The 12235-nt window shown below is 55.7% G+C and overlaps 1 protein-coding gene across 1 annotated transcript; it reads left to right on the top strand.

Annotated features, from left to right (window-relative positions):
• Positions 1–2876: 2876 nt before the first annotated feature.
• PGC (progastricsin) lies at positions 2877–11305 on the top strand. Its single transcript, XM_030870772.2, has 9 exons — positions 2877–2935; positions 4851–5001; positions 5408–5525; positions 6488–6606; positions 7244–7443; positions 8710–8832; positions 9391–9538; positions 10323–10421; positions 11150–11305. Exons 1-9 carry the CDS (start codon positions 2877–2879, stop codon positions 11303–11305), a joined length of 1173 nt encoding a protein of 390 aa, XP_030726632.2.
• Positions 11306–12235: the final 930 nt, after the last annotated feature.

Here is a 12235-nt window from a genome sequence, read left to right as displayed (position 1 = left end):
TGTAGGAAGGGGCCAGCCTGAGTGTGTCCTCAAGGTCAGGGTGATGAGTTTGGATTTTATTTAATTAGCCACAGGGAGTCTTTGATGAGTTTTGAGACAGGTGGTGCTTAGAGGGAGAGGACACCAGAGGGTGATGAGATAATGCCTCTTTCCTGGGAAACCATCACTATGAGAGGACGCCAGGCCCTGGATTTTGACACGATCCCTTTGGAGTGTGGGGTGGAAATCAGAGCACTGGGATAATGGGGTGTGGGAGATATAACCAAGACCTATTGAGAACAATCCCATGGGATCCATCTAGTGTTCAGGATTTCCTGAGCTCTGGGCCAAGCCCAGGGAGGTGGAAGCCACAGTCTCTGCCTTCTAGGAGTTTCCAGTCTATAGAGTGAGGAAACGTACACCAGAAGACAACTGGAGACCAATCCTAGACAGTGTGTGATCCGGCACTAAGGGGAGGGCACCAGCTGGGTGTGCAGTGTTTAGGGGTAGAAGATGAACTTGGTGGGCAGCCAGTGGGTCAGGCTTACTGGGGCTCCTGTCCTTGGTGGGAGGTAGCCCTGGATGACTTCTAAAGTGTCCCCAGACTCTGTACATCCCTGCTCTAGGAGGAGAGGTCCTGAAGGATGGGCAGAACTTGGACATGTAGAAGGAAGAGAAATGGGCTTTCCAGGAATGGGGGGCTGGGTGGTGGCGGGGCAGCCAGGGCAGACAAGGACTTAGGATGTATGGGGACACTGAGGGGACTGACTGAGCTATCAGGTCAGGTTGGGTAGGTGGGGCGGTAAAGCCCCAGGGCCTGGCTGCCAAGCAGGGTACCCTGGCTCGATGCAGTAGGCCAGGGGTATTCAGAAGGGATGTGCTGTGACTGGGGTTTGGGGACAGTTAGCCCACAGCCATCAGACTCCTTGGGTCCCGCCAGATAAGGAAAGGGTCCCTGGAGGGCCATGTTGTGGAGTCTTGTTGGCCTCACAAGACTTAGGGGACCCCATGGATTCTGCTATATTCACAGGATGTGGCAAGATTCCAAGGATCCTATGACTTTCTTTTGCCTGATCTTCCAAACCTGCGGATTCCCCTACCCCAGGGAAAGCACTCCCTCGTTACGTTGCCTTCCACTCCAGTGTCCCTGGAGACTGCAGGGAGGAATGGGAGCTGATTTGGCCTTGAGACACAACCAGGCAGGTACCTCCCTCTCTGTGCCAGGCCCGGGTGGACCTCTAGTGCCCTCCCTCCCCTCCTCCATCCAGGGCCAGGGGAGACTCCAGGGCTCTGGCCGGGCAGTGGGTGGAGGTGGCCAGAGTGGAAAGTCCCCACGGGCTGGATTATATCGGTGTTTGGCAGGCCTGGTCTTGGCCTTCTGCCTGGGGCTCAAGAGCCTGACAAATCTGTTTGGAGCCCTGAGTGAGGGGTGAGGTGGCAGAGAGGGTACTGGCGTGGGGACTTTTTCCACTCACCCCAGAATGGAGAATTCTCCAGTGCCAGGTTGGCAGGCATTGGGCCAGCTCCAGGTCACCTCAGGCAATGAGAAGCTTGTAGCTGGGAAGCAGGCAGGACCCGGAGATGAGGGACAGAGGACATGGCAGATCAGGCTCGGGAGCAGGAACGAGGACAGACGAGAGCTGGGGAAGAGGGTAATGGGGGACACAGGCATTTTAGGAGAACAAAAGACACGGGCAGGGACTTCCCTGATGGTCCAGTGGTTAAGATTCAGTACTCCCAATGCAGGGGGCATGGTTTTGATCCCTGGTCGGGGGACTAAGATCCCTTATGTCGCACAGTGAGGCAAAAAAAAAAAAAGACATGGGCGGAGTCTCAATGCAACAGAAGAAGAGAGACAACGAAGAACAGAAGCAGGGGCTGGCATGTCCCCTCCTCCCATGCCCCTGCCCAGGCCTCCTGTTGCTGCAGATCAGTGCCAGTGGCACAACCAGAAGCCAGTGCGGCTTACTCTGTGGGTGTGTCCTGAGTGCTTGCTGAACTATGATGAGAATTGCTCCAAATGTCCCATTTGACCAGGAAAACCTCCAAAGCTGCCCCCAATAGCTCTGACTTCAGCCACTGGCAACCCAGCCCCACCATCTGCATCTGTGCTAACAATACCGCCAACATCACCACGGTCAGCATCACGCTCACCACTACCATCATCATTACCATCCTCCTAGCTACCGACCCCATCAACCCCCGACACTCCTAACTGCTTCCCCCAAGGGGTTGGGGGTGCTGGAACCAGGACTTAAGTCAGAATCTTTGAGTGCATCACCTATAGACCAGCGATTCTCAACAATTTTGCTCCCGAAAGGGACATGTGGCAATGCCTGCAGACACTGTTGGTTGTCACAACTGGGGGACTGTTGCTGGCATCTAGTGGGTAGAGGCCAGGGATGCTGCTAAACATCTTACAATGCCGAGAACAGTGTCCACAGCAAAGAGTGTTTTGTCTGAAAGTGTCGGAAGTACTGAGGATGAAAAACCTGCCTATAGATCCTACGGCCCTCACGCTGCCCTCCTCTGGCCCTCACCCTAAAAGGCTTACCTCACACCTCTGGTTCCTGCACAAGAAGTCATATTTGCCAATCCATCTCACGGCAACTTTGATTTCTTATCGTTCGCACCTCCTGGCCTCCACTGCTTGTACTGAAAAGTCAATAAGATGAAAAGTCCTTTGCAGCCACCCTCACAAGGGAAAACACACAGAAATAACTGATACGTGGAGCCCAGGGTATGACGGGGATTGAGGTCATGCTGGTGCAGGGCAGGGAGGCAGGGGCTGGGTCGGTCCTCGGGGTATAAAGGAGGAAGGAGTGTTCAGGTCTTCACTCCACTGACGCCACAACTCTGAGCTGCTTCTCTACTGTGGCCAGCTGGGAATCGGCATCATGAAGTGGATAGTGGTGGCTCTGGTCTGCCTCCAGACCTTGGAGGCGGCCGTGATCAAGTGAGTCTGGGGCCTGGCTGCTGGGGCAGCCTTTTTATTTTTAAATGAACTACCATAGACTGGATGGCTTATAAGCAACAGAAATTTATTTCTCCAAGTTCTAGAGGCTAGGAAGTCCAAGATCAAGGTGCCTGTAGATTTGGTGTCTGGCGAGAATCTGCTTCCTAGTTCATAGACCCCCATCTTTTTGCTATCCTCACATGTTGGAAGGGACAAGGAAGCTCTGTGTATGATCTGCCTCTGCTCTGGGACTTCTGGACAGGGAAGGCTCCCTGAATCGGTGTAGGACAGGACTCAGCGGTGGGAGGAGATATGGCCTCTGCTTTCAGGGAACTTCCAGTCAAAGGGAGAAGCCCCATCTCTTCCCCCACTGATGAGAAAAGATGGATAGGAAACAGGGAGAATAAGGGTGACCATCACCCAAGCAGGTGCTGAACGGCCGGTACAATTATTTCTAGATAGGGAGACGTTTGCTAGCATTTTCCTTAAGGCCCCCAATTGATTTGGTAGATGCCAAAATCATCTAAGCAGAAACACCCGTCATGTAATCTCTACACGCGGAGGTGTCAGGGGATAGGGAACGAGGCGGCACAGCTCACAGGACATCAGGAGGACTCCCGGCCCGCCACTCTGCTTGCTATTCTACCACTAAAGAGTGATTTTTTTGGCGAAGAGATGGCTCCTCTCAGAAACTTCTTTGAATATGCAAATTCTGTAACTGTGATGGGGCGCAGTCAGCCATCAGCCTTCATGGCTCCAGGTGAATGGGTTTAGCTGAGAATTTCTGGACGCTGAAGGGTCTTGGGGGAATGGGGAAGAGATGGGGAAAGAAGTGAAAGCAGCAGGAATTCTGGAGCCTGGAACAAGGCCTGGGTGGACCCGCAGAGACCCCTAGGCAATGGCGGCAAGGAGGTCTGCGAAGACATGGGCAGAAACCCATAATTCAGTACATACAGTTCCAGAGCTGATTTGGGCTCTGGACCAACCAGGCCAACCTCCCCACTGTCCCGGCATCCTGAGAGGAGCGTGACTGATCCAGGCCAGACAAGTCGCTGCAGGGGCAGAACTAGGACCCTGTCTTCTGAGTCCCCAGTCTAGTGCCCTTCCCCTGGTCCTGTGCTCTGTCACAGCCAACCGGCACCAGGTGCCTGACAGCCACTGTACCAGAGGACTTTCTTTGGGGTGAACTTTGCCATCTATGAAACTTTTATTTTATTTTATTGGCCACATTGTGCAGCATGTGGGATCTTAGTTCCCTGACCAGGGATTGAACCCGCTCCCACTGCAGTGGAAGTGCGGAGTGTTAACCACTGGATGCCAGGGAAGTCCCTCTGAAACCTTTTTTAAAAATGCACAAATTGGGAATTCCCTGGCAGTCCAGTGGTTAAGGACTCCGCGCTTTCACTGCTGAGGGCGCGGGTTCAATCCCTGGTCAGGGAACTAAGATCCCACAAGCCACGCGGCACAGCCAAAAAAACAAAAACAGAACAAAAATGTACAAATCCTACAAAGGGTAATGTCTGAAGTTCCTCTCCCCTGCCTGGGAAAGTGTTTATGGGATATCTGAGAGTGGAGGACCAGGGTGGGATGAGGACCCATGAGATGGGGTGGGGGCATGCATGGGTGAAGTCAGTTGTTTTCTGAATCTCAGAGCAAGTCCTGAGAAGAGTTTTGAAAGAAAGAGAAAGAGAGAGGAAGAAAAGGAGAGGCAGAGGGAGAAAAAGCCAGAGAGAACCAGAGATTGAGACAGAGATGGAGAAAGAGGGAGACACACAGACACGTACAAGCCGCAGACACCGGGGGACAGAGCGGCAGGGAGCCTGAGGCAAACAGAGATGGAGAGAGAGAGAGATTGGGATATTAGAGCCTCTGTAGGAAAGAGGGAGGTCCTGCCCTGACCCCAGCCCTTCCGCAGAGTCCCCGTGAAGAAATTAAAGTCCATCCGTGAGACCATGAAAGAGAAGGGGATACTGGAGGACTTCCTGAGGACCCACAAGTACGACCCCGCCCAGAGGTACCACTTCAGTGACTTCAGCGTGACCTCCGAGCCCATGGACTACATGGACGTGAGTCCTGACCCTCCCCGGGGCTCCCCATCTCCCTGCTGCCAAAGGCCAGGCCTGGGCTGTGAGCTGCGCCCTTCCTCTCTGCACCCTCCCACCCGGCCCCCGGGGCCTGCCCCCATCTCTCAGACCTGCCAGCCCAGAGACTTCATTGGCGGGCAGAGCACTCAGGGGCCCCTGCTGACCTAGCAGCTGAGTCCACAGAGACCTTTGCAGCTGCCCCGGGTGGGCTTGGACCGAAGGTCTGTGGGTTCTGGGCGAGCGTGGAGGGCAGGCTCAGGCCCCTGCTTCTGGTGCGGGCTGTGGGGCTGGTCACTCTGTCACTCTGTCCGTGGAGGAGGCTGGGCCTGATGGTCCCTGGATCCCGCCAGAGCTAACAGCCCGTCCATGTCCCCCGTCTCCCGCCCAGGCTGCCTACTTTGGTGAGATCAGCATCGGGACCCCACCACAGAACTTCCTGGTCCTTTTTGATACTGGCTCCTCCAACCTGTGGGTGCCCTCTGTCTACTGCCAGAGCCAGGCCTGCAGTGAGTGCTAGGTTGGGCAGGGGAGGGCGGTTGGCAGGGCAGGGCACTGACACCCTCTGGGGAAGGGCAGCACTTCATAAAGATTGCTGGGGAGAGCTGCAGTCCCGGAGAGGACCAGGGACCTGTCCAGGGTCATGTGGCACATGCCCAAGCCAGAGGGAAGAAGCTGGCCATGGAGCTGGGTGGCCCCTCTGCTTTCCCTGCTCACCAATACATATCCCTTCACCTACTCCAGCCCAGTCCAGCCCACTCCACTCCGTTCTGTTTGCTCTGGGCAATGCCATTCCATCCCACTCCACTGTACAACACTCTTTCTATGCTACTCCACCCCATGGTTTACTAAGTTCTTACTGAGTATCTCAAGGGACACGGGAGAAGGATATAGATGTGGTCCCCTCCCTGTAGTTGTATTTGGAGACAGGAGATATTCACTTCCTAGGGCTGCCTTGGTCCCTGACAAAGCCTTGGGGTTTGGGTCTTGACGCCTCTAGTCCAGAAGGTCCCTCATTGGCTCCATCCTAGGATATCTCAGGATCCTGGTGTGGCCAGCTTCTGCTCGGGGTAAGGTGAGGGTCAGGGAATGCACAGATGCCCTGGAGGTTCATTCACTCCTTCATCCGATGAGTAATTTCTCAGCACTCGCCATGTGTCAGGAGATCTGCTGGGGGTCAGGGAGATGAATAGATTCTATATAACCTGCCCATAGGGAGGTCACCATCCTAGGGCATCTCAAGGTTCTGTAGGTCAGAGGGGGCTTTGGAATCGAGGCTGGCCAGTTCTTGTGGGTCTTCCAATGCCAGGAATGTCAGCTGGCCACCCCCTGACTCAGTGGCCGGTGGGGGGTGGGGCGTGGGAGGAGTGCTGAGTCCCCAGGATGTGAGCCCAGGCTGGGAGACAGGTGGGCAGTCCGGCAGGCCTGAGAGTGGGCCAGCCTGACTTCCCGAATTTTCCTTGCCTTGCAGCCAGCCACACCCGCTTCAACCCCAGCCTGTCCTCCAGCTACTCCACCAATGGGCAGACCTTCTCCCTGCAGTACGGCAGCGGCAGCCTCACCGGCTTCTTCGGCTATGACACTCTGACAGTGAGTGATACTGCCGGCTGCCCCCGTGCCCACACCCAGATGTGGGGAAGGTAGTCCGGGGCTGTGAGCTGGATTCTAACCTCAAAGTCCTCACAGTCTAATGGGGAGACTTAGATGGAGGCTCTGAAAAATATGGGAAACACCTACTGCTCTACCGTACAGGCCAGAAAATCAGTACAATAAAGGCTCATCCAGGGACTTCCCTGGTGGTCCAGCGGTTAAGACTCTACACTTCCACTGTAGGGGGCACGGGTTTGATTCCTGGTCGGGGAACTAAGATTCCGCATGCCACAAGGCGCAGGCAAAAAAAAAAAAAAAAAAAGCTCACCCATTCACTCATTGAACCCTCACTGCGGGCCATCATGTGCCAGGCACCGAGGGCACCACAATGGTTGGGGTGACCTGGTCCTTAAGGAACTTAAAGCCTCGGGAAGAAGAAGGTTGGGGTGGGGAATGCTGCAGCGGTCGGGGATGGCTTCTTGGAAGAGAAAGTGGCTTTTGCAAACCTGACAAGAAGAGAGGCAGCAGAAGCAAAGGAGGGATGAAGAACAGACCCTTGAGGGGTCTGAGGAGGGGGAGCCTGGGGGAGGTGGGTGGAGATACACTTGTCATCTCCCATCCTCTCTTTCCCCTCCAGGTCCAGGGCATCAAGGTCCCCAACCAGGAGTTCGGCCTGAGTGAGGAAGAGCCGGGGACCAATTTCCTCTATGCGAAGTTCGATGGCATCATGGGCATGGCCTACCCTGCCCTGTCCATGGGCGGGGCCCGCACCGCCCTGCAGGGCATGCTGCAGGAGGGTGCCCTCACCAGCCCAGTCTTTAGCTTCTACCTCAGCAGGTAAGGAACCACCTGGCGGTCCCCAGCTCCCAGCCCATTGCCCCCGTGGCCCTGGATGGCTGAGGTTCAACACTTTGGGATTTGAAGGCCTCCCAGCAGGCATATCTGGCAGGGCCTTTCCTCCTGGGCTTCTGACTCTTCCTCCTCCCCTCCCCAACCCCTGCATCTGTCCCTGCCCACTCGGCCTCTTCTTTGTATTTCTTGGCCACGACAGTGTCTCTCCTTCCTCCGGCTGAGCTCTTCTTTGAGCATTGCTACTGCTTTCTCCATACCTCTTGGGCTTACCTCCTGCCCAGAGCCCCAGTTAGCTCATTTCCTTCTGACCAAATGTTTTCTACCTGGACACCTCTTTTGTGTAGAAATCTATTGCTTCATCTCCTTTGATCTATTGTTCTAGCCAGGTCCTGGAGTCTTCTGGTCTAGGTCCACCATGAACTCCTAACGAGTTGTTATTCTTACCACAAACACGAGCCAACTCAGTGATTTATGTGGATGGGCCCCGGTGCCAGGCAGTAGGAGGGGTGGGGGTGGGGGCGTCGCCTGGGGTGGACTTTCTTTCCTCTCCAGAATTAGACAACTACCTTCTAGAGATAGTCAATATCTACTCTCTGGGGCTTAGTCATCTGAATCTTTCAACCACATTATCCTGTTACGTCGGTTGCTGGCCTCTGTTTACAAGTACTCTGAGTTTAGCCCGTAGGAGCTCTGCCCAGTTCCACACTCAGGTTCGTCTTCTGTCTAACAGGGGAGGCCCTGCCCTCCCCTCCACCTGGGCCCTACCTCCCTCCGATCCCAGCAGAAAAATAACAAGCTGGGCCCGGGTCAGGCTCCCGTGGACACGCTCCACCAGCAGCACAAAGTGAAAGGGAATGGAGAACGTGGTGTGTGGCAGGGTGGGGGGCCAGACGACCAGAGGCTTCCCCAGAGGCAGCGCTTGGTGGAGCACCTGGGAGCCTGAGGCACTGGGAAGTCTGAGCTCCAGGCCGGGGGGGGGGGGGGTTGGACACAGCCTCTTCCCTCAGGGAGCCCCATTCCGAGGGGAGACGCGGCCCCGCCCTCGGGGAGCCCTGGTCTGAGTGGAGACACAGCCGTTCCTCAGGGAGCCCCGGTCTGAGGAGAGACGCCGCCCTGTCCTCAGGGAGCCCCCGTCTGAGGGGAGACACAGCCGTTCCTCAGGGAGCCCCAGTCTGGAGCCAGGGCAGGACCTCTGTTTTCCTGCCTTTTCCACAGCCACTGCCTGACTCACTTTTGCTTTGCGTCCTGCAGCCAGCAGGGCTCTCAGGATGGGGGAGCAGTCATCTTCGGAGGTGTGGACAGCAGCCTGTACACGGGGCAGATCCACTGGGCCCCCGTCACCCAGGAGCTGTACTGGCAGATTGGCATTGAGGAGTGAGTCTGTGGTGGGCCCTGGGGGTGTGGGTACTTCCTCGGAGCAGGCTCTGAGGCACTTCATGTCACACGGGTACTGCCGGGTGGCGGGGGGACAGAGGACCCCAGAGACCTGCGCCTGCAAAGCCACAGCTGCCCTCAGCTGGGGTTTCAAGGCCCAGGTCGGCCTGGAGAAGGAGGGTGGGGTGGGGACAACATAGGAAGGGGCAGGACTGGGAATCCCAGACATTTTGGACCCTGTAGTCCAACCCTAGGGGCTTAGACATTAGAAAACTGGGGTGTGTGAGGGGGAGGGACTATTTTGCTCAAAGTACTTACAATGAATCAGTAACCCTGGCCTTCAGTGTTTCTAGAACCATCCTTGGAACTCTTTAGAAAGAGATTCCAAGGCCATTTAGGTGGCCTTTGACAGACTTTGGTATGAGGCAGGAGGATGGCTGGATTGACCTGTGCAGGGCCCTTATCTTCTGGAGGTGCACCTTGATTCTGTGGTTGCAGCTATCCCCTAGCTGCCCTGAGCTGGGAGGTGCTGAGGCCGCCCATCTCCTCACCGTTCAGGTTCCTCATTGGTGACCAGGCCACGGGCTGGTGCTCCCAGGGCTGCCAGGCCGTCGTGGACACTGGCACGTCTCTGCTCACCGTGCCCCAGCAGTTCGTGAGCTCCCTTCTGCAGGCCACAGGGGCCGAGGAGAACGAGTATGGACAGGTGCGTGTGGCGGAGGTGTGCCCCTTCCCTGGGGGAGGCCAGCCAGGGGGCATTTGTGGTTTTTCCTGGGAGCACAGGAATAGCTTGATTCTTGGCCTCCGTGCTTCTCGCCGCCCCCAGGCACTGGAGGTGGGGGCCCCAGGATGACTGGGGCTGGGAGCTGGCTGGGGGCCCGAAGGCTGATCCAGGGGAGCCAGATGCTTGTGCTAAAAGGGTGTGGGGAGGTCACTACTAGGTAGAATTTCCTCTGAGCTTCAGCTCCTTAGCGGAAACAGGTTACACACCTGCCGGGCTTTGCAGTAAGAGGGAAACAACTAGACTGTGCTGTCAAGCCCATGAGTGACAAGGGATAACCCTTCAGTCCACAGCTCCCTCACCTCCACAGGGCCATGCTCTCTGCCCCGTGCCCCCTCCTGAGCCCACCAAAGGGTTTGCCTAATTAATGCATTCCCACTAACTTTGGTGGACTGATGGGCCATGCTTTCTACAGACCTGCGTGTTTTAAAAGGACACTTGCAGAGAAAGGGGTGTAGATTTAATCTCTCTCATAGGGAAAATTCAAGCAAGAGTCATGTTTGGGGGTGAGAAAGATGCTCAGGTCCCCCCAGATCCCACCCTCTGCACGTGAGTCCTCATGTGTAACACGAGCAGTATTGGTGTTGCAGCCTCCAGTCCCAAAGCAGGCTTGGGGCTCAGGCCCGGGTCCTGAGGGGCTGAGGCGATGGGGTTGGCAGGTCCTCTCAGGGGGGAGATGAGGCATCCCGGGCCCTGTTCCTCTCTGCAGTTTCTCGTGGACTGTAACAGCATCCAGAGCCTGCCCACCCTCACGTTCATCATAAACGGTGTGCAGTTCCCTCTGTCACCCGCTTCCTACATCCTCAATGTAAGTCCTGGCCCCTGCATCGGGAGGGTGGGGGATGGGGGATGGGGGTGAGGGGTGGGAGGAAGGGGTGGGTAGCCAGAAACGCTGGGTCTCCTTACCTCGCGCCATTTCCTGATGCCTTGCAGCATTGATTTCTTTTCCCCATCCATTGATTCTAAACCCCCGTCTCTGGAACGGGGCTATGAAAGAGCAGAGTGCCACCTATTATTAATGATTATGATTAATTAGAGGGGAGGGGCGCTGGCTCTTTGTTGATCACTTATGAGAGTCAGCCCCTGAGTGAAGCACTTCGTCTACATCTCCCTGATTACTCGTCACAACATTCAATGAGCGAGATACTGATTCTATTTTACAAACAAAAACTTGGAGGTTCAGTTAAGTAACTGGCCCAAGGCCACAGAGCTAGTCAGGGTGAAGCTAAGCTTTGAACCCAAGTTGGTCTGGTTCCAAGACTTTACCGCCAGGCTGACCTGCTCCAAATCAGGAACAGGAGGGAGTCAAGGAGACCCTGCAGAGGGAGGCCTTTTGCAGCCTGCCCTCGGCCACGCCAGAATCCCCCACCAGCCCGACTCTGGCTCTGGAGGCTCAGTTGGCCTGTGAGCCCTCAAGGGCAGAAACTTCGGCTCACCTGTTTCTGCATCTGTGCTGCTGGCCTGGGGCTCTGGGCCGAGCAGTGCCCCGTCACTGTGTGAGCGGATGAATGAGTGTTGCCCTTCTGTGTTGTGCAGTACGACGACAGCTTTTGCACGCTGGGGGTCGAGCCCACCTACTTGCCCTCCCAGAATGGCCAGCCCCTGTGGATCCTTGGGGACGTCTTCCTCAGGTCCTACTACTCCGTCTATGACTTGGGCAACAACAGGGTGGGCTTTGCCACCGCCGTCTAGACTCAGCGCCTGGACGCCCAGGCTCCCTTCTCCCTCTGGGCCTCCCAGGCTACAGGGGGTTCTCTCTGCATTTCCTCTCTGCATGTAGCCTCCCTTCTCTGGACTCTGGACTTTCTCTAACAATAAATCTTTCTTCTCCATATCGACCAGCCTGTTGTTTCTAGAGGGCAGTTGTGGCCTGTAAGGCAGCCCCTGGTCTCAGACAATGGGGACAATGAGAGTCAGGGGCAGATTTGCCTCTGCTGCACCATGTTCTGCCTGAGTTTCTAGGAGGTTTGCAGTGGGTCACTGAGAACCTAAGAGAAATAGGGGACAGGGTAGGGCTTGGGGGTGGGCCCTGCATCCCTCAAAGCTTGGAGTCTGTTCACAGCTTCTCTCTGGAGAGGGAAGACTGTGGTAGTGGCATGGAAGCAGGACATTCCTTTGTAACGGGCAATCCAAAATGCTCTGCTGACCTAATTTACCAAACTACCACCAGAGTGACCCCACACATGTGCACTAGCAGTGTGACTAGGGGTCCAATGTATCCTAAATCTAGCCTCTTCCTCCTTATCTGTGATCAAGTTCCACTAGGAGCTTTCAGAGTAAGGCTGGATGCCGGTACACACTTGTAACAGTCACGGATCCTTTAGGGAGAGATCACCCGATGCCACCAGAACCTAGTAGGTTCCAGGAGGGCTCCAGAAGATCTGGGCTGAGTTAAGCCTATCATATTTTAACCCAGACCCCTATGTCCCAGGGCTTGTCTTTAAAGAAGGGCTGGCTCTCAACCATGGACAAGAGGGATAGCTATTTGAATCACATGAAAATCAAACCCATTTGTTCTAACCAACTGAGCAAGAGGTCTTGTCCTTCTAGACTTCATTCCTGTCCTCCATAGGACCCTCCCAGCAAAAAGCCCGAAACCTGGTGGGGGTGGGGGAGGGACAC

This window comes from Globicephala melas, chromosome 11 (assembly GCF_963455315.2).
Source record: "Globicephala melas chromosome 11, mGloMel1.2, whole genome shotgun sequence".
In the NCBI taxonomy this organism is placed as follows: Eukaryota; Metazoa; Chordata; class Mammalia; order Artiodactyla; family Delphinidae; genus Globicephala; species Globicephala melas.
This window is presented reverse-complemented; position numbering and strand designations above follow the sequence as displayed.

Bases quoted from the DNA above. Each gene is read 5' to 3' on its own strand.
- PGC (XM_030870772.2), top strand. From the start codon at position 2,877: ATGAAGTGGATAGTGGTGGCTCTGGTCTGCCTCCAGACCTTGGAGGCG. The intron at 9,539-10,322 runs GTGCGTGTGGCG...TCCTCTCTGCAG, and splicing joins AGGAGAACGAGTATGGACAG to TTTCTCGTGGACTGTAACAG. The intron at 10,422-11,149 runs GTAAGTCCTGGC...TGTGTTGTGCAG, and splicing joins CCGCTTCCTACATCCTCAAT to TACGACGACAGCTTTTGCAC.